At 44.3% G+C, this 18,911-nt stretch overlaps 2 protein-coding genes across 2 annotated transcripts in view; both read left to right on the plus strand.

The window, feature by feature from the left end:
• Positions 1–1,183: 1,183 nt before the first annotated feature.
• guca1b (guanylate cyclase activator 1B) lies at positions 1,184–13,975 on the plus strand (the record flags this gene model as incomplete). Its single annotated transcript, XM_080763313.1, has 4 exons — positions 1,184–1,387; positions 10,396–10,545; positions 11,682–11,796; positions 13,371–13,975. The coding sequence occupies 4 exons, from the start codon at positions 1,184–1,186 to the stop codon at positions 13,544–13,546; spliced, it is 645 nt and encodes a 214-aa protein (XP_080619439.1). The 3' UTR covers positions 13,547–13,975.
• Positions 13,976–16,695: 2,720 nt separating this feature from the next.
• LOC308316126 (synaptotagmin-1-like) overlaps positions 16,696–18,911 on the plus strand; it is a 100,994-nt gene continuing 98,778 nt past the window's right edge. Inside the window, exon 1 of the mRNA XM_080764531.1 lies at positions 16,696–16,838. The gene's annotated coding sequence lies outside the window, so the exon portion shown is untranslated. The remainder of the gene's footprint in view (positions 16,839–18,911) is intronic.

Consider the following 18,911-nt stretch of genomic DNA (forward strand, 5'->3'; position numbering starts at 1 on the left):
AACTGTCCTGTTTCCTGTCTGTTCTCTGTCTATGTATTTGTATGTAAAAATAGAAAAAGAAGCATAACATATGTACTGCATTTTTTCCTGTCCATACCCCTCCCTCTTCTATGCTTAATAAAAACTTTAAAATAGTCTTGTAGATATGAACTAGCTTATAGATTATAGTTACTGGGGGGGGGGGCATGTTAGTGTGTATCTCTGTGTTCAGTTACAACGCAGGGCGTAAGTGAGTCATCACGTTGATCCTCATTCCTCACACGACCTTCAGAGTACTTTATGATCCTCATAATCAGCTGAATGACACACACTGACACTGCCACACACACACACACACACACACACACACACACACACACACACACACACACACGCTCAGATAACAGCTAACTGGGTGTGGTGTAGACTCAGATCAAACACATAGCATCGAAACGTGTTGTGTCTGCTATTTTCACTACTTTTGTACTACACTCTTGTATGATGAAGTACAGCGTTAATTTACACAAAAAAAAGTTAAGACGGCAACAATATCCTCCATACATTTATGAACCCCCTGACAAAATTTGTCTATAAAACATACATTTATCTAAATAATAAATAATATAGAATAGCATTATCTGACCCACATTGATCCTACCAGGATGCCTGGCCAACAGGGCAGTGCCCAGTTGACCAGGTGTAGCTAATCAGTGCTGATTACACCTCAGCAACGACTGCGCCCTGTGGATATGTCTATATAGCATTTGGTGTCATCGCCTCAGATTGACCAATCCAGAGCCACGGCAGATCTATGTGCTCCTCCTGGTTTCCCAGAACTCTCAGGAACACCTTGAGCTGGAACCTGGTTCTGGACAGACATGCAGGGCCCGATGGAAACAAGACAAATCCTGTATGATCTATCTGTTGACGGATTATATTCTTCTAATCCTCATTAAGCCATGTGGTAATAATACTGCTTTGTTGTAGCGTCCACTCCCTCAGTGGAGAACTGCAACGTAGAGGAACCATATAACATCATCTGTTCTTTAGTTTGGTAAAAAAAAACGTTTTGAAAACGTTTGTCTGGTAGAAAATGGAACACGCGACCTCATGGATGTTATGTAGGCCGGGGGCCACAATCTAAAGAGTTTTAATGTGAGAAACAAAACTTCACGGGAGTTTCTTTGGCGTTTATTTTGGGGCGATGGGAGCACGTCTCACTGCCGACTCCATCCCGGAGAATGAGATCGACGTGGCAGAGCTCCAGGAATGGTACAAGAAGTTTGTGGTGGAATGTCCGAGTGGGACGCTATTCCAACATGAGTTCAGGAGCTTCTTCGGAGTCACCAACAACCCAGAGGGAGCCGACTACATCGAGAACATGTTCAAGGCCTTCGACAAGAACGGAGTGAGTTAGGATTTAGTTTAGTTTTAGTTTTTATGAACATTCATTTATAGTGAATATGGTGTGATTTGTGTTAGGAAAGTATTGATCAAGAATGAAAGGGAATGTGTACAAGACGGTGGTGAGACCAGCTATGTTGTAGTATGGTTTAGAGACAGACAGCTATGTTGTATGGTTTAGAGACAGACAGCTATGTTGGAGACAGACAGCTATGTTGTATGGTTTAGAGACAGACAGCTATGTTGTATGGTTTGGAGACAGACAGCTATGTTGTATGGTTTAGAGACAGACAGCTATGTTGTATGGTTTGGAGACAGACAGCTATGTTGTATGGTTTGGAGACAGACAGCTATGTTGTATGGTTTGGAGACAGACAGCTATGTTGTATGGTTTAGAGACAGACAGCTATGTTGTATGGTTTAAAGACAGACAGCTATGTTGTATGGCTTAGAGACAGACACCTATGTTTTATGGTGTATAGCTACCCCAGAGTTAGTGTCGATTGTCAAAGTGTCCTTGATCAAGAAGCCCCTATTGCTTCCGATGTGCAGGTTGGTGGATGCATGGTTTGTGTAACTGCACTGGGATTTTCTATTTCTATTTGATTGTTAACATGAACATTAGAGGTATGTTCATCTGGGTACATTCTTTGTATTGCATGCCGTGTTTGGTGCCTGGAATGCTGTTCATATTATGACCGGATGAGGGCATGCAGGAGGAGCCCTGTGAGTAACATTTATGGCACCGGTGACAGCTGGCTCAGGCAGAACAACCTGAGTTGCAGGGGTACGAGGAGCTCTGCTCAAGTTAAAACAGAGTGTCCTCTAATAAGTAATACAAGAGAATTTATAGTAGCTCCTAAAGAATAGCAGAAGGCGCACACGGTACGTCACATGTTGTTTGTTTCGTTGTTTGTAAATACTGTCGTAGTTCCGTTGATTGTTTGTATGTGTTTCATCATGTTTGTTTACCAATAACCCGGAAGTCATGATTGACCAACAAACGGGGACATTCACATTACAATTTCACGATGGTTAAGAGAATATATGTATGTTTTTGTTACAGTTTTCACGGTGTTCAGAACGGGAAAATAAAAACCCTTAAAGACATCAGTTTGGAGCGTTGTCACATTTCTGCTGGATGGAGCCGCTAAAGTGAAAACGTAGCCACTACCGCCGAAGAGGAAGAGAAGACCAGGTCCAGAGGCGACGTACGGGACGCCGGCCATTCCTCCTCCTCGTAACGGCGGTGAGAAGCGGGACAAAGCGTTCCAGACCTGCCCAACACGAGAGGATCCGCGAGTCGAGGGGGGCTTTTCGAGTCCTCCAGTGTCACGGACCACCCTGCCTGTCCGCGGGCTCCAGCCGCCCGGCACGCATCTGCAGTGACGTCGTGCACAACGAAACATAACAAAGCGAGGCGTGTGGACCTGCAGAGCGGAAGGGTGACGTTGCAGTGGTCAAGACGGCCACAAGAAGGCGGTGTTGTTCCGTTTTCGGTTGTCCAAGTTTCCAGAGGAGAACGTTCATTGCAGGAGTCACGTGACAGGTCAGACCGAAGCCTATGTGTTGTGTGGGTGAAGAATAAATTAAATCTATGCTAAGACAAGGGAAACTGTCTCGGTAGATGGAACTTTGACCTTGTCTGAGGAAAAATATAAGAGACATTTTGGCATTCTGGGTGTATTCAGTTGTAGAACAAAAGAAAGGTGTTCTACAAGAGGGTTTCTATTTAGCTATTTATCTATTGTCTATTTTCTATATAACAACTTTGTTGTTCAAAAACAAACAAACAAAAAAAAAGGTGTTTCTACGTTTATCTATTTTTATCTATTGTCTATTTTTCTATATAGCATAACTTGGTTCTTTAACTAGCCTTTGTGTTTATACACATATCCTGGGTTGTGTTTTATTATAGACAAAGACACTACAACTTAAAGGGACAATGTTGGATGAGGGTGTGGTGGTTCCCGCAGAGCAAATACTGGCTGCATTAAAGGAAGAACAGGCAGAGTTAAAAAAAAGGCTTCAGACTGAAGGGGAAGAGTTAGAAAAAGCGTCAATTAAAGAGCGCTTGAACGAAATTGATGAACACCTGGCCCAGCCTGTTATGGAAAGTGCAGAAGTAGAGCAACCAAGCGAACCTGCACTAGTCAGACGATCAAGCAGGGAAAGACACCCAACAGAAAAGATGCGTGAGTTACTAGTTCAGGACAGCAGGAAGAGAGGGAGGAATTTTTTCTCTTCATACGAAAAGTTCAAGTCAGAGGTGCGGTGGGTTAGACTACAGCTGAAAGAGGAATGCACAAAACCTGAATTAGACGAACATATGGAAACAATTGAGGAATGCAAGTTGAATGTAATTAAAATGTACGAGAAGTTAAGGGAAAAATCAACCCCATCTCAAGATGCACGGAGGAATGTAGACACCTGCGTCTCGGTAGCTGGTGAAATAATTGACCTTCTGAAGAGGCGCTCAAAAGAGGCGGGAACGACAGAATTCGACCCAGAGGCTGCAAAGGCTGCAGCCTTCCAGTTGCTGCAAAGATTAGACGCCAGGTCAGTCTATGGCTCAACTGTCTCAAGAAATGAACGGGGCAGTCAGCGTGAAAGCCAAGCCTCCGAGTCTGTGTCAAGGGAAATAACAAAGAGAGCAGCACGAGTGGCTGCAAAAAGGGCTGAATTGCACAGAGAGGAGGAAATCTCAATCGAAAAGGAGAAGTCACAAAGATTGGAAAAACAAAGAGACTTGGAAATCAAGGAGTTGGAGACAAAAAGAGACTTGGAAATCATTGCAGCCGAACAGAAGTTGAGGAAACTTGAGAAACAAAGAGACCTGGAAGCCGCAGAAGCAGAATACAATTCTTATAGGGAACTAGAGCTCATATCGGATAACCAAGGAAGGGGCTCAGAAGCAGCAGTGCATTTCCAGCTCCCAAGTTATCCTGTCAAGCAACAAGCTAGCACGCCTTGCGATCAAGCCTCTAATCGCCGCCCGCCTCCTGCTTCCATTGAAAATAAAGAGCCCACAATGAACGAAGTTAGTTTAGTTCAAGCATTACAAGAGACTCTGACACTTACTAGGCTTCCAGCACCAGAACCATTCGTGTTTTCTGGCAATCCGCTAAAGTTCATAGAATGGCGCACCTGTTTCAAGGCCTTGATTGAATCAAGCTGTACAAAGCCAGTGCACAAGCTGTTCTACTTGAAAAAATATATCAGTGGAGAAGCACTGTGTGTACTGGAAGGCACCTTTTACAGAAACGACGAGGAAGCATATAACCAGGCCTGGGATGCCCTCGACGAACGATATGGACACCCATTCGTGGTGCAAAGGGCCTTCAGAGAGAAGATCAACAACTGGCCAAGGATTGGACCAAAAGAGTCATTTAAATTGAGGGAGTACAGCGACTTCCTGAATTCATGTAAACATGCAATGCCCTACGTGGAGGGACTACAGGTCCTCAATGATTGTGAGCAGAATCAAAAGTTGGTTCAAAAACTTCCAGACTGGGCCACCACCCGCTGGAATCACCATGTCACTGAAGCCTTGTATGACAAAAGACCATATCCAGGGTTTCAATTATTCGCAGACTTTGTGGCAAAGGAAGCACGAGCGGCATGCAACCCTATTACTTCCCTGCATGCTTTGAAGCATTGTGACGAAAAATCGACGTCTGCTTCTGGGAGGGAACCAAGTCACACAAAAGCGAGTGTCTTTGCGACATCAACAGAAGTGACCCAGAACCCCCAAAACACTCAAAGGGAGATTGTGTATTCCAATAGAAGACCTTCAGCAAATGCAAGAACATTAAGCTGCATTTGTTGCAAGCAAAATCACTTCATCTACCAGTGTGAGAAATTTTCAGCATTGTCACTGAAACAAAAGAAAGACTTTGTCATCGAAAATAAGATGTGCTTCGGATGCCTCCGAGTCGGCCATTTTTCCAGAGAATGTACAAAGAGGGCCACTTGCAATATTTGTAAAAGAAATCATCCATCTCCGCTCCACGAAGAGGCTTCTGACACAAAGGAGCGGTCTGCAGACTCGACAGAACATGAGGCAACCGCTTCAACAGTCTCATGCAGTGTGACCGGAGAACACGGTGATCGTACATCAATGATTGTACCTGTGTGGCTTTCATCGGCTGATGCCACCTCCTCTGAGACCTTGGTGTATGCGCTGCTGGACACCCAAAGCAGTAACACTTTCATTGACTTGGAAACGGCAGAGGAAATTAAAGCAGATGCACAGCCAGTCAAACTGAAATTGTCAACAATGACCGACAGGGGTGCAGTGGTTAAATGCCAAAGAGTGACTGGCCTAAGAGTCAGAGGATATTTCTCACAAGAAATGATTGATTTGCCACCTGCTTACACGCAGGAGTACATACCGCTGGAACAAAACAGCATTCCCACTCGGAAAACAGCGGAACGGTGGGCTCACCTTCACTGCATATCGGAAGAAATGCCTGAGTTATTGGACTGTCCTGTGGGACTCCTGATCGGTTACGACTGTGCAAGAGCTCTGAAACCCACAAAGGTAATCGCCGGGGAAAGTTATGAGCCTTATGCGGTCAAAACGGACTTGGGTTGGAGTATAGTGGGGTGCATAACACGTGCAAGCTCGCACAATGTGACAGGGTTCTGTCACCGCATTTCAGTTAAGGAAATCCCTCCAATCACACCTGCATCTGTGATCAGAGCGTTGGAAAGCGATTTTCTGGACACAAATCCTAGAGATAAGAATATATCACAAGAAGATATCCAGTTCCTACAACTCTTAAACGGGAAGGTCCAATATGACAAGGAAGGACATCTGGAAATGCCCTTACCTTTCAGAGAGCGCCCTCAGCTTCCCAACAATAAACAGCTGGCTTCAATTCGACTGAAGCACCTGAAAAGAAAATTTGAGAAGAATACCAAGTACAAAGAAGACTACATTCAATTCATGAACCGTGTCTTTGAGGATGGTGATGCTGAAGAAGCAGGAGGTCCATCAAAGGAGGGAAATACATGGTACATCCCACACCATGGGGTGTATCACCCGAGAAAACCCGAAAAAATACGGGTCGTCTTTGATTGTTCTGCCAAATATGGAGGCACCTCTCTAAACGATCACCTTCTCACAGGACCAGATCTAACGAATGGACTCACCGGAGTGCTGTGTAGATTCCGCAAGCACCAAATAGCAGTCACATGTGACGTGGAAAAGATGTTTCACCGATTTCATGTGTGCAGTGAAGATCGTGATTTCCTGAGGTTCCTGTGGTGGGAAGATGGAAATACAGATACAGAACCCAAAGAATATCGCATGCGAGTACATCTTTTTGGAGCTGCTTCATCTCCTGGATGTGCCAACTATGGCATGAAACACCTTGCCAGTGAACATGAGAAAGATTACCCACTGGCAGCAAGCTTCATCCAGAAGAACTTCTACGTAGATGATGGGCTTATCAGTGTTGATTCAGTTGAAGCTGCCATACATCTGGTCGGTGAAGCTCAAGAAGTATGCTCCAAGGGAAAACTACATCTCCACAAATTTGTGTCCAACAACAGACACGTGTTGGATGCCATTCCAGTGTCGGAATGTGCTGGTGGAGTAAAGGATGTGGATCTGAACTACAGTGAACTTCCAATGCAAAGCGTACTGGGAGTGAAGTGGAACGTGGAGTCTGATATGTTCTCATTCAGAGTCGTACTCAACGAGAAGCCTGCCACGCGGCGAGGGATCTTATCCACAGTGGCAAGTGTGTACGACCCACTAGGGTTTCTCGCTCCCTACATTCTGAATGGGAAAAAGATTCTGCAAGAGATGTGCAAGTGTGGCATTGGATGGGATGAACCACTTCCTGCTGAATTGAAACCGGGGTGGGAAGCATGGCTAAAAGACTTAGAAAATCTTGAGACGATTCAGATACCAAGATGCTACATTCCTGAGAACATTGGCATCATTCAAAAAATTGAGCTGCATCATTTCTCAGATGCCAGTACCCATGGTTATGGGCAATGTTCTTACATGCGAATCGTCTCTGACAAGCAAGTTCACTGCTCATTGGTTATGGGAAAGGCGAGAGTAGCACCTTCCAATGTGGTCACAATACCACGCCTTGAGCTCACTGCAGCCGCAGTTTCGGCCTCTGTAAGCAACGTCCTTAAGGATGAACTGGAGTTGAAAATAGACCAGGAGTTCTTCTGGACTGACTCGAAGGTGGTGATCGGGTACATCAAGAACGAGGTCCGGCGCTTCCATGTGTTTGTCGCTAATCGAGTACAGAGAATAAGAGAAACTACGAATCCTGAACAATGGTTCTATGTGGAGACGGAGGAGAATCCTGCTGACCACGCATCGAGAGGTCTCAGGGTAGCAGACATGATTGACTCAAATTGGTTCACGGGACCCAAGTTCTTATGGGAAAGAGAAATAGCCCTGAGTCAGGGAGACCCTGAGCTTCTGCTCGGTGATCCAGAAGTAAGAGTCCTGAAAACGGACGCCGTTGCAACCTACAGCTTGCTGGATAGACTGTCAAGATTCTCGGATTGGCAGGAAGCCCTAAATGTCATTTCAAGAATTCGTCGAAGAGTGATCAATAAAGGTCAGTCAGGACCCATCACGGTGGAAGAAAGAAGGTCAACAGCACTTGCTCTCATAAAGATGGCTCAACAAGAGGCCTTTGAAGAACTGAAATGGTTCAGCCAAGGGTCCGTCAAGCTACCTAAAACTCACAAACTGTACCAACTGGATCCTATCCTTGAGGATGGAGTGCTCAGAGTGGGTGGACGACTGAGAAGATCTTCATTACCGCTCGATCTGAAACACCCAGTAATTCTTCCTAAGGAAGGCATTGTAACACAGCTAATACTTGATCACTGTCACAAGAAGACACAACACCAAGGCAGAGGGCTAACACTGAACGAGCTCAGGGCCAGCGGCTATTGGATATTAGGCGCAAGTAAGGCAGTGGCTAAGCACATAAAGGATTGTGTCACCTGCAGGAAAGCACGGGGGCAGAGTGCAGAACAACGCATGGCGGATTTGCCTGCCGACCGTGTTGAACCTTCACCTCCATTCTCGTACAGTGGGATGGATTGTTTCGGCCCGTTCTACACAAAACAAGGTCGGAAGGAATTCAAGCGCTATGGCCTGTTGTTCACGTGCCTCAGTTCTAGAGCCATCCACATTGAAATGTTGGAAGATCTTACAACAGATGCGTTCCTGAACGGGTTGAGATGCTTCATCGCGATCAGAGGAGCAGTAAGACAAATTCGGTCAGACCAAGCTACGAATTTTGTCGGAGCAAGAAACGAGTTGGAAAAGGGTCTGAAAGAATTGGACTCGGAAAGACTTTCTACTTACCTGGCTGGAAAACAGTGCGACTTCCTCATGAATGTCCCTGATGCGAGTCACAGGGGTGGAGTATGGGAGCGTCAAATAAGAACAGTCAGGAGCGTGATGAGCTCAGTCCTGGCAGAAGCAACAGGAAGGTTGGATGACACCTCGTTGAGGACATTCTTCTACGAGGCCATGTCGATTGTGAACAGTCGTCCGCTCACCACAAACCTCATCAATGACCCCAAGAGCCTTGAACCTTTAACACCAAACCACCTATTGACAATGAAGTCATCTGTGCCTCTACCGCCCCCTGGCGACTTTGTTAAGGAAGACTTGTACACCAGGAAACGATGGCGCAAGGTTCAATACTTGACGGAACAATTCTGGAGCAGATGGCGCAAAGAGTATCTGGCCAACATCGGGCTCAGACAACAGTGGCACACTCCCAGAAGAAATATGCAAGTTGGGGATGTAGTTATTGTCAAAGAGAACAATTCCCCCAGGAACGAGTGGAAACTTGCTAGAATCATTGAGGCAAATGAAGACGATGATGGGTTGGTTAGGAAGGTCAAAGTCCAACTGGGACAGAGTAACCTAGGAAAGAAAGGCGAACGTGTGACACAACCGTCTATTCTAGAACGTCCAGTTCAAAAGCTAGTGGTACTAGTGGAGAATAGGCCCTGAGTCAACAAACCAAAATAACTTAATGTGTGTTGATTAAAGATATCAAAAGAAAAAATGAAAAAAAAAAATGATGATAATGTGACACTTGGGCTCAATTAAAGGAAAATACAGATTTCTACTGCCTAAATACCTCAAGGCAGTAACAAATCACTGTATTTTGGGGGCAGTGTAACTGCACTGGGATTTTCTATTTCTATTTGATTGTTAACATGAACATTAGAGGTATGTTCATCTGGGTACATTCTTTGTATTGCATGCCGTGTTTGGTGCCTGGAATGCTGTTCATATTATGACCGGATGAGGGCATGCAGGAGGAGCCCTGTGAGTAACATTTATGGCACCGGTGACAGCTGGCTCAGGCAGAACAACCTGAGTTGCAGGGGTACGAGGAGCTCTGCTCAAGTTAAAACAGAGTGTCCTCTAATAAGTAATACAAGAGAATTTATAGTAGCTCCTAAAGAATAGCAGAAGGCGCACACGGTACGTCACATGTTGTTTGTTTCGTTGTTTGTAAATACTGTCGTAGTTCCGTTGATTGTTTGTATGTGTTTCATCATGTTTGTTTACCAATAACCCGGAAGTCATGATTGACCAACAAACGGGGACATTCACATTACAATTTCACGATGGTTAAGAGAATATATGTATGTTTTTGTTACAGTTTTCACGGTGTTCAGAACGGGAAAATAAAAACCCTTAAAGACATCAGTTTGGAGCGTTGTCACATTTCTGCTGGATGGAGCCGCTAAAGTTTGGTTTCCTCCGCCATCGGTGTGTGAATGTTTGGACATGCACAGTAGAGGGATAGTGAGAATATCAGTAGAAGGATGCTGAGGTTGGAACTGCCAAGAGGAAGACTAAGAGGCGATTTATGGATGTAGTGAAAGAGAACATGAAGTTAGTTGGTGTGAGAGAAGAGGAGACAGACAGAGGACATGAAGTTAGTATTCTAACAGGACAACACTATAGATTTAATATTAAATGTCTTCTAACAGGACAACACCATAGACTTCCTGGAGTACGTGGCAGCGTTGAACCTAGTGCTTCGAGAGAAAATGGAACACAAGCTGAAATGGACGTTTAAGATGTACGACAAGGACGGCAGTGGATGCATCGACAGAGACGAGCTTCAGGAGATCGTGGAGGTGAGAACTATTGACCACATGAACCCCCAGCATACCGTACTGTTCACAGGGAGAGAACAGCAGATCTACAAGCTCAGAATTATTCACCACTTGAACCCCAGCATCAGAGAGAGAATAGCAGATCCCCTAGCTCAGAACGTGTCGCAGTATAACACGTTCTGCACTCTTAGATCTTATAATAAAGGCCTATTATAGTCCAGTTGTGGGTGAAGAGGTGGCCACCGTTTGGTGGTTAGTAAAAACAGAGAGATGTGTTGTGTAAGCGGTGACCACTGCGGTGTGATGTCATGATGTCGTTTTCGGTGGTCACTTCTTCACCGAAAACTGGACTGGAATGAGTATAGGCCTTAAGTAAGCAAGTCAGAGAGGCTTATTGTCAGTATCAGCCTGACAATAAGCATCGGTATCAACACACACACACACACACACACACACACACACACACACACACACACACACACACACACACACACACACACATGGTAACATCATTGGAGATTCCAATATGAAGCCCATATAATATGGGAATGTTATATATGGAGATCCCTGATGTCATCAATATTGGCCAGTAACTTCACATCTGACCTCAAACCCTTAGATCTCCATATGATCCTTCCCCATCCATCCTTCCTCTTCGATGTTTCCCTTTTGACTGATACCTGTCCATTTAAACTCTAGACGGACCTGCCCCAAAGTTATTAGTGCAGCCACGCCCAGCAGCTGGAAAAAACTAGAGTTCTCAACAGGCCCGGAAATTCAGGCCCGGCCCTGTAGGGCCCTTATCAAACCCTGTACAGTGTACACTCAAGACACTGCCCGCTGCCTCATCAGGCTCGAAAATGTAGGCCCAGCCCTAACTGTGCCCTCATCAATCCCTGTACACTCAAGACACTGCCCCTGCTTCCACCCTTAGATCTCCATCTGACATTCCATGTTGATCTGACAACATCAAACCCTGTACACTCAAGACACGCTCCATATATGGCCAGTACAGAATTCATTCCATATGTTGATCTGACCCCCCACGCCAAAGCGCCAGCGCTCGGTCAGCAGTCTGCTGCCATCCAGGCGGACCTGGCACCCTCGCCCTCAGGCGTCTTACTGTGTGTGTGTGTGTGTGTGTGTGTGCATCATAGAGTATCTACAGGTTAAAGATAGCGTGTCACGGGGAGTTGGATGAAGACGCCCGGATGATGACTCCAGAGCAGGTGGTGGAACGCATCTTTCACATCGTGGACGAGAACGGAGATGGTGAGTGTTTGTAGATCTGTGAAAACACAGATGGTGAGTGTTTGTAGATATGTGGCTTTCACTAGACTGCAGTCCAGAGCTGCCTCAGAATACTGTGATAATATTTGGAATTCATCAATGTCACTTCGGATTAACCACTTAGACTCTATTCCAGTGGTTTTCAACCAGTGGTCCGGGGACCACCAAGTATCAAGGTTCAAGGTTGTCTTTATATGTCTCCCTCAGGAGAAATTTGTCTTGGAGACAGAGTCACGGCTGCATACATATACACATTCACAAAAAAGAAAAACACCATGAAACACAAAAAACAGATACTGCACACATTCCCTTGATAAAGTTAATCTACTCAGTTATGGTTGCCATTTAGCAATCTCTAATTAAGCATTTTAATTGACAGAGGAACACATTAGTGCTTAAATCTATTATCTTCCCAGTCATACTTGCTAGCCTAGCAATTTGAGATTTGTATTTAAATCTTTCCCCCTGAAATACAGTGTGTGTCATGAGGAGAACTTGAGAGAACAGTAGTTTCCATCGCAATAGATTGAAAATAACTTCATACTTGACACTTGAACCCCAGCATCCATATTCTAGCTGGGGGGATCATTCACCAAAAATAGCTGATCTACAAGCTCGCACATCACATTTTGATGCGTTGTAAGCTTGTAGATCAAGCTGCTTTTTAGTGCGAGGTTTGGTGGTCCGTCATTACTATAAGTATAGAGCAGTGGTTTTCAACCTTTTTCATTTCAAGGCCCATTATTTATTCAGCATTTGAGCCACGGACCACCATTTGATAAGATTTAGCCTGTCAGACCCAAAACTAAACAATATTTTGTTATCGTGGGATAAGATTTTGGACACAATTCCATGCTTTATTGACGTTGGTACCATAGTAGATCAAAACAATTCTTCTACATTTCTCTAATTGTGTAAAATTCTTGGAATTTAAGTAATGCAGATGTCTTTAATTTAACTCTTGAGAGTGTAAAATGAAACCAAATGGACCTATAGGGGTCCATTTGGAATACCAAACGACTTGCCCCTTTACCAACTCGCCCCGCAATTTTTTTAAATGTAGTTAACAGTTAATTTAGTATTTCCCTCCCTCTCTGAAATCTGAAATTATCTTGTATACAGATTATTTGATTGTATAGTAGTCGATCTCTATACATGTCACAGAGACATTTTTTACATTCCGAAGGACCTCATGGCTGCTAGCTACGTGTGTGAGGGTGGACACTAGATGGAGGTGTCTCACCTCAGAATGGACACTGATGGGTGGTAATGGGTGGGGAAGTGATATAAGGAAGTACCTTTACCTGTGTGTGTGTTTGGAAGTAAAGTGCAAAGACTCCCTAATATACTATGTCTGCTCGTCTCTTTTATCAGCTTCCACAATGTTACATAATGTTATATTATAATGCATATATTATATCAAATATAATACAGGTAAATATAGGCTACTTACTGTATATGAATATGAATACAGGTGTTGCCTTGAGAGTTTGTCTAGTCTTTTAGTGTGCAATTAATTGCAGAGATTAACTGTAGTCGGCCATCCCATCCTGTAGGGGAGCTGTCTCTGGAGGAGTTCATCGACGGAGCCAGAAGTGACACGTGGGTGATGTCGCAGTTAAAGCTGGACGTCAACCCAGTCGACTGGATGCAGATCCGTCGCGCCACTAGGGCACTAAAGGGTGCGTCATCACAAGCCCAGGACAAACAGGAAGACAGTGCGGAAGAATAAGTGTCTTAATGTCCAGCTGCAGTGACCTTTATTGTGAAATGTCCTATTAAAACACCTTTATTGTGAAATGTCCTATTAAAACAGAGCCTGCGGTTGTGTGTCTCAGCCAATCACATGTCTCAGCCCACTGCCCTGTCCAGGGGTGTAGTGGTTTTGGGGAATTGGTTTAGTTTTTTGTTTCCATATTACGTTAACGTAATGTTTTCATATTGTTGCATTGACGAAGACTGACAGAAACATTACCGTACTTACATTGCTTAAGGATGTAACTTTTCTTTTAAATGCTCATAAAGTATGTGCTCTATGCTCATAGTGTGCTCAATGCTTGGGTCCTGGGTGGAAGGATGATACTGATCAGTTAAATTGTGTTTTGATTACTTAAGAAAGTTACATTTTGCCTAAACAGAAATTTGATATGTGTGTTTTTCACCAATAAATAATGGTTTTACAGTGTCAGTGACCTTTCCATTAGATTCATATAGTGTTACAATTCTATGAACGAGTTAATTTGTCTTTGTACGTTGTCTGGTTCAGGAGAGATGAAATTCTGCATTTTCACCACTCGCGTGACATCGATTCAAAATGGTCACCAAATGAACCCCATGGGACACTAATTGAACTGGGCAACACGAAGAGATATTAGACACCATAAGGGTCCTTTTAGAGATCTGAACCAATTAATTTGGTTCAAAATTAGGCAGGGAAAAATGTATGGAACCGGTTCAACCCATATATTCAATAATGACCATATTATTTGCCAGTAATCTAGCTGTGTAAACTGTTGACTGTATTCCATTGAAAGCTGACAAGAGAAAGCCTTCCTGGCCAAAGCAAACATTGAAGGATCATACTATACTGGTTCATTTTTGGGATGACAAAAACCCTTTAGAGGGAATTCGACTTCTTTGTAGTAGGCTACTGGGAGTGGAATGTGGAAACAATAAATCCTCTAGTCTGCTGTCATATATGGTTTAATGCTGCCCCCTAGTGACAAGCCTACAGAAGACACAGTATACATGTAACACCTGGTTACATGACCTTACATTATATTCATGCGAGTGTGAATGTGTTCTCTGTTCCCGTGCAAAAAATTAAAGGAGAACTGACACGCCCCTCGGGAGCTAATAACTGCTATCAAACAATGCTATCATGATTCTGACGTCAGAGTGGCGAAAGCTTTCCCCAACGACTTCTATGCGGGCTCGCCGGGCTTGGTGGCCGTGGTAGCATAGCAACTTATGCTACTATTTTGGTGTCACATTTAGCTTGAATACTGGGTGAAAGTCTCATTCAAAAAATTAATTTTTCGCAACATTGTTCAGGTGAACTGTGTGTTTATGCTTGTTCATTGTAATAATCAATATCGCTATGATTATTTTATTTATCGCCGCGTCGCTCCGCATGACAACATACAGTCTAGCCCGTCTCAGATGCAGGCTGCACACACACGGACGGACGGACGTATAGTCTCTGGTCAGGTCCCCGCATTGAACTGGGCATGTGTGTACGCACACACACACACACACGGCTATAGTGCATGACAGCGGGGAAGAGAGCTACAGACGCCCGAGGCAGATTCCGTGCCATTGCGTGTGTGTGTGCGTACCAGAGACTATACGTCCGTCCGTCCGTGTGTGTGCAGCCTGAGCCTGCATCTGAGACGGGCTAGACTGTATGACAGTATGTTGTCATGCGGAGCCGGAGCGACGCGGCGATAAATAAAATAATCATAGCGATATTGATTATTACAATGAACAAGCATAAACACACAGTTCACCTGAACAATGTTGCGAAAAATTAATTTTTTGAATGAGACTTTCACCCAGTATTCAAGCTAAATGTGACACCAAAATAGTAGCATAAGTTGCTATGCTGTGTGTGTACACACATGCCCAGTCCCCCGTAGAGGCTCATGATCTCGTCCGCAAGACTATGCCTCGGCATAGCGATATTTATTATTACAATGAATACAAACATAAACACACTATAGTTCACTTGAACAATGTTGTGGTAACTAACTACGGTATTACAGAGTGAGAGCGAGGGTGTACATGTCAGCCTGCGGCTGAGAGGGGAAAAGAACAGTAGTCGCGCTGCTCTCACAGCGGCCAGACAACAGCAGACCGTCCGTAGTCGCGACTGTCGCGCTGCGGGGCTGAGAGGTCTCAGAGCGGGCAGACAGGGGTGTTGGCGACCGGGGGAACATGGGACTCCAGTCCAAAATTTGCGCTTGTGCTGCAGTTCCCCTAAAAAACCCCACGCCAACCTCAATTGCATTCAAACTAAGCATTTCCGGCGAAAAAATAATTTTTTTCAATTACATTTATAGCCAATATGACGCTAAATGTACCGTCAAAAACGCTAGCCTGACCTATAGCCACTTGTTGCTAGCGCCGTAGCCCCGTTTCAAACTGTTTCAAACTGTTTTCAGTCAGACCACGTGATGTGCTGTACCACCCATATTAATTTCGGGGCATGTCAGCGGACCTTTAACATTTTATAAGTGGAGCAGTGAGAAACTGTGGACAAAAAACTATAAATCTGCCCGTTTCTTTCCCTGCAAGCAATCCAGCTCTTAGAATGAACATGATGCACGCTACCTCTCTCTCTCTCTCTCTCTCTCTCTCTCTCGTGCTGGGACAACTCCCGAACGGCCGGTCCAGTCCAGGCCGGTCTGGGCCAGCCGTTTTTTTATTTTGGCTGAGGCAGCCTGTCAGTCACACTGTCTCACACAGTAGTACACTCCACACGGCCGGCCGAGGCAGGCTAATTAACTATAGAGCCTACAGCTGTGGGTAGAAGCACGTGTTTAGGCTTCGCTGTGGTGTCGGCCGTGTCGCGCACCATGCAGAAAGACAGCGCGCTGCTGACCTCACACTTGTCACAATGACCTGGGCTGGCCTGCCTGGGGGGAAAGGAAAGCAAGGAAAGGTAGGCCTACTATGTTTACCCAGGGTAACTGGACTAAGCTCAATAACTTGTTTACAGCCAGGCCCTGCTCATAGAACATTTCATGGTAGAGGTTCAATGCCTTGTCCAAGGGCACTTCAGCGGTTAGCCCTGGTCCAATGTTATATTCAGCGGTGGTAATTTTAACGTGCCGGTCCGGGGATACCGTACGAACTAGCGACCTTCCGAGCAGGAGAGCAGGAGAAACAAAGTTTTATTTGCTGGAATCTTGCTGGAAAAGAAAACAGCTCCAGGCAGATGCCTCCAAATGCGCCAAATTAACGTACCTATTTAAGAGTGCAGGTCCCAGGCAGCACATCAGCAGCGGACAACACAACAACAGGTGGGCACGGTGGAAACTTAAAAGCACGTTCAAAATGGCTAAATAGCATGCGATGCATTTGACAACACAGTCCAACACTTTACAATCAGGACAAATACTTTGTAGTCCCAACTCCTTATAATGCATACTGAATGCACAATGTAGCTTTTCATAAATTATATTTGTACTTAGGCTGTTCTGCTGTCATGAAAGTTTATAGTTAGAGAAATTCAAAGTCCAGCCGTCTGCTGTCCAGCCTCTCCCACCCCTCACTGGGGAAAATTCTGGGAGGAAAACAGAAACGGGGCGAGTAGTCTTGTTACCTTCTTGATTGTATTGTTGCTTGTAAATTGTTCATCAGCAAATTATCAGTATATTATTATCAAGTCACTATATGAGGCGAGCTTGACTTGACTTTGTTATAGTCACCCCAAAGAACTTGAACGAGGGTAAACCACAAGCAAGTTTTAAGTTTATTACCAAGGACAAAGGATGGCGGATAGCTTCCTTCAAAGGGTCTGGAAAACAACCCGTATAACGACAACAATTTGGCTCCTGCAGTCGTCGCACCACGTCTGGGAAGGAACTCAAGGAAGTATCATAAATGACACTAAAATGAGCCTTTCTCACGTATAGGCTAAAGCCCAGTTCTGGGAGTTAATTTAACTCTGAAAGTCTAAAACTAGACTATATTTTTAAATGAGGGCATGCATTCTGTCATTTAGAATGACACATGCTTTGGGGAACTATACATAGCCTCTATGAATTTTAAAACTGGAATTAATCAATGTCAAATTAAAGAAAATGACACGAATTTAGCTGCAACACGGAATGACTTGCTAACACGTTTTTTTGTTTTTTTTTGCATTTGTTTTGAAGATGAAGTGGCCTGTGTTTAAAATTGTGCCCGTGAGGATTTTGTATATGGGCTATTTGTGCTCCTTACAGTAGATCACATGTCATTACAGTTAATGGATCAGGGATGTGTATTCAGTGTCTTCATATTTGATATGTGAATAAATTAGCTGTATTCCTAATCCTAAATCCAAGTATAAGGGTGTGTGTGAGTGTGTGAGCTTTAAGTACTTTTAAGTTTATAATAAATACATTATTATTATTAGCAGCAGCAGCTCAAAAAGACAAAGACAGAGTTGTATTGGTCGACCACACACACCACAGTCATGATGGTGGTGGTGACAGTGAGGAGGTGGTTGACTTGGAGGAGGAGTAGGTGGTGGTGGTAGAGGAGGAGCAGGTGGTCTTGCATGAGGAGGAGAACGGTGCAGCATTTGTATTATATTGCTTTCTTTTTGTTATTGCGTTAGAATGTAGCACAATGATACTTTCAGAGTGTGAACTGTGCAAAAAGTGAAATATAACCAATATTTGATTAAACCAATCATACTTGTTTTCACCTTAAGATGGAGTTTGCCCTATAGTGATTTTCCCATGGTTGTCTCATCACTTGGTTTGATCGAGCTAGAATTTCTGGACTTTGTTTCCTTTTGTGCAGCACTGTCTTCTGTGGCATAAACATGACATCCATGAACAATGATTTTAGGTCACTGTAGGACCTAAAGTGACCTAAAAACGCCCTTGATTCGTTGGTTTTTCGTTTCGCCGGCCATCAGTTCGCCGAATTATGGACCCAGCACGTCAGCAGAGACTCTCTCTCTCTCTTCATTTTTGTACATGTGTTAGCCTCAAACCTGTACTGTACAGTGTACACTCAATTAAGTTACAGGCCCGTAAAGGTCCATTTGGTTATAGACCTGCAAGGATCCTGTGTCACGGTGTATGTCAAAATGAAACCCAAATGCAGGCAGAGTAAAGTCAACACGTTAACGACCAATACATTAAGGGAAAAAGGCTTACATAAAAGTCAGGCAGGCAGGGGTCAAAACCATGAAAGCAGTCCAAAAACCAAACTAAGAAAATAGTCTATAGGAGCACTAGGAAAACTGAGTAACTGAGTAACAAATGGTTATCTTCTAGCAAGGAATGAGGCAGAATGAGTCCAGTTTTGTAGGTGGTCCCTTGATTGGGGAAGTAGGCACAGGTGTGTAATGAGAAGGGAACTGTTGGGCTGATAAG

Source organism: Protomyctophum bolini, assembly GCF_963924005.1.
Source record: "Protomyctophum bolini genome assembly, chromosome: 5".
In the NCBI taxonomy this organism is placed as follows: Eukaryota; Metazoa; Chordata; class Actinopteri; order Myctophiformes; family Myctophidae; genus Protomyctophum; species Protomyctophum bolini.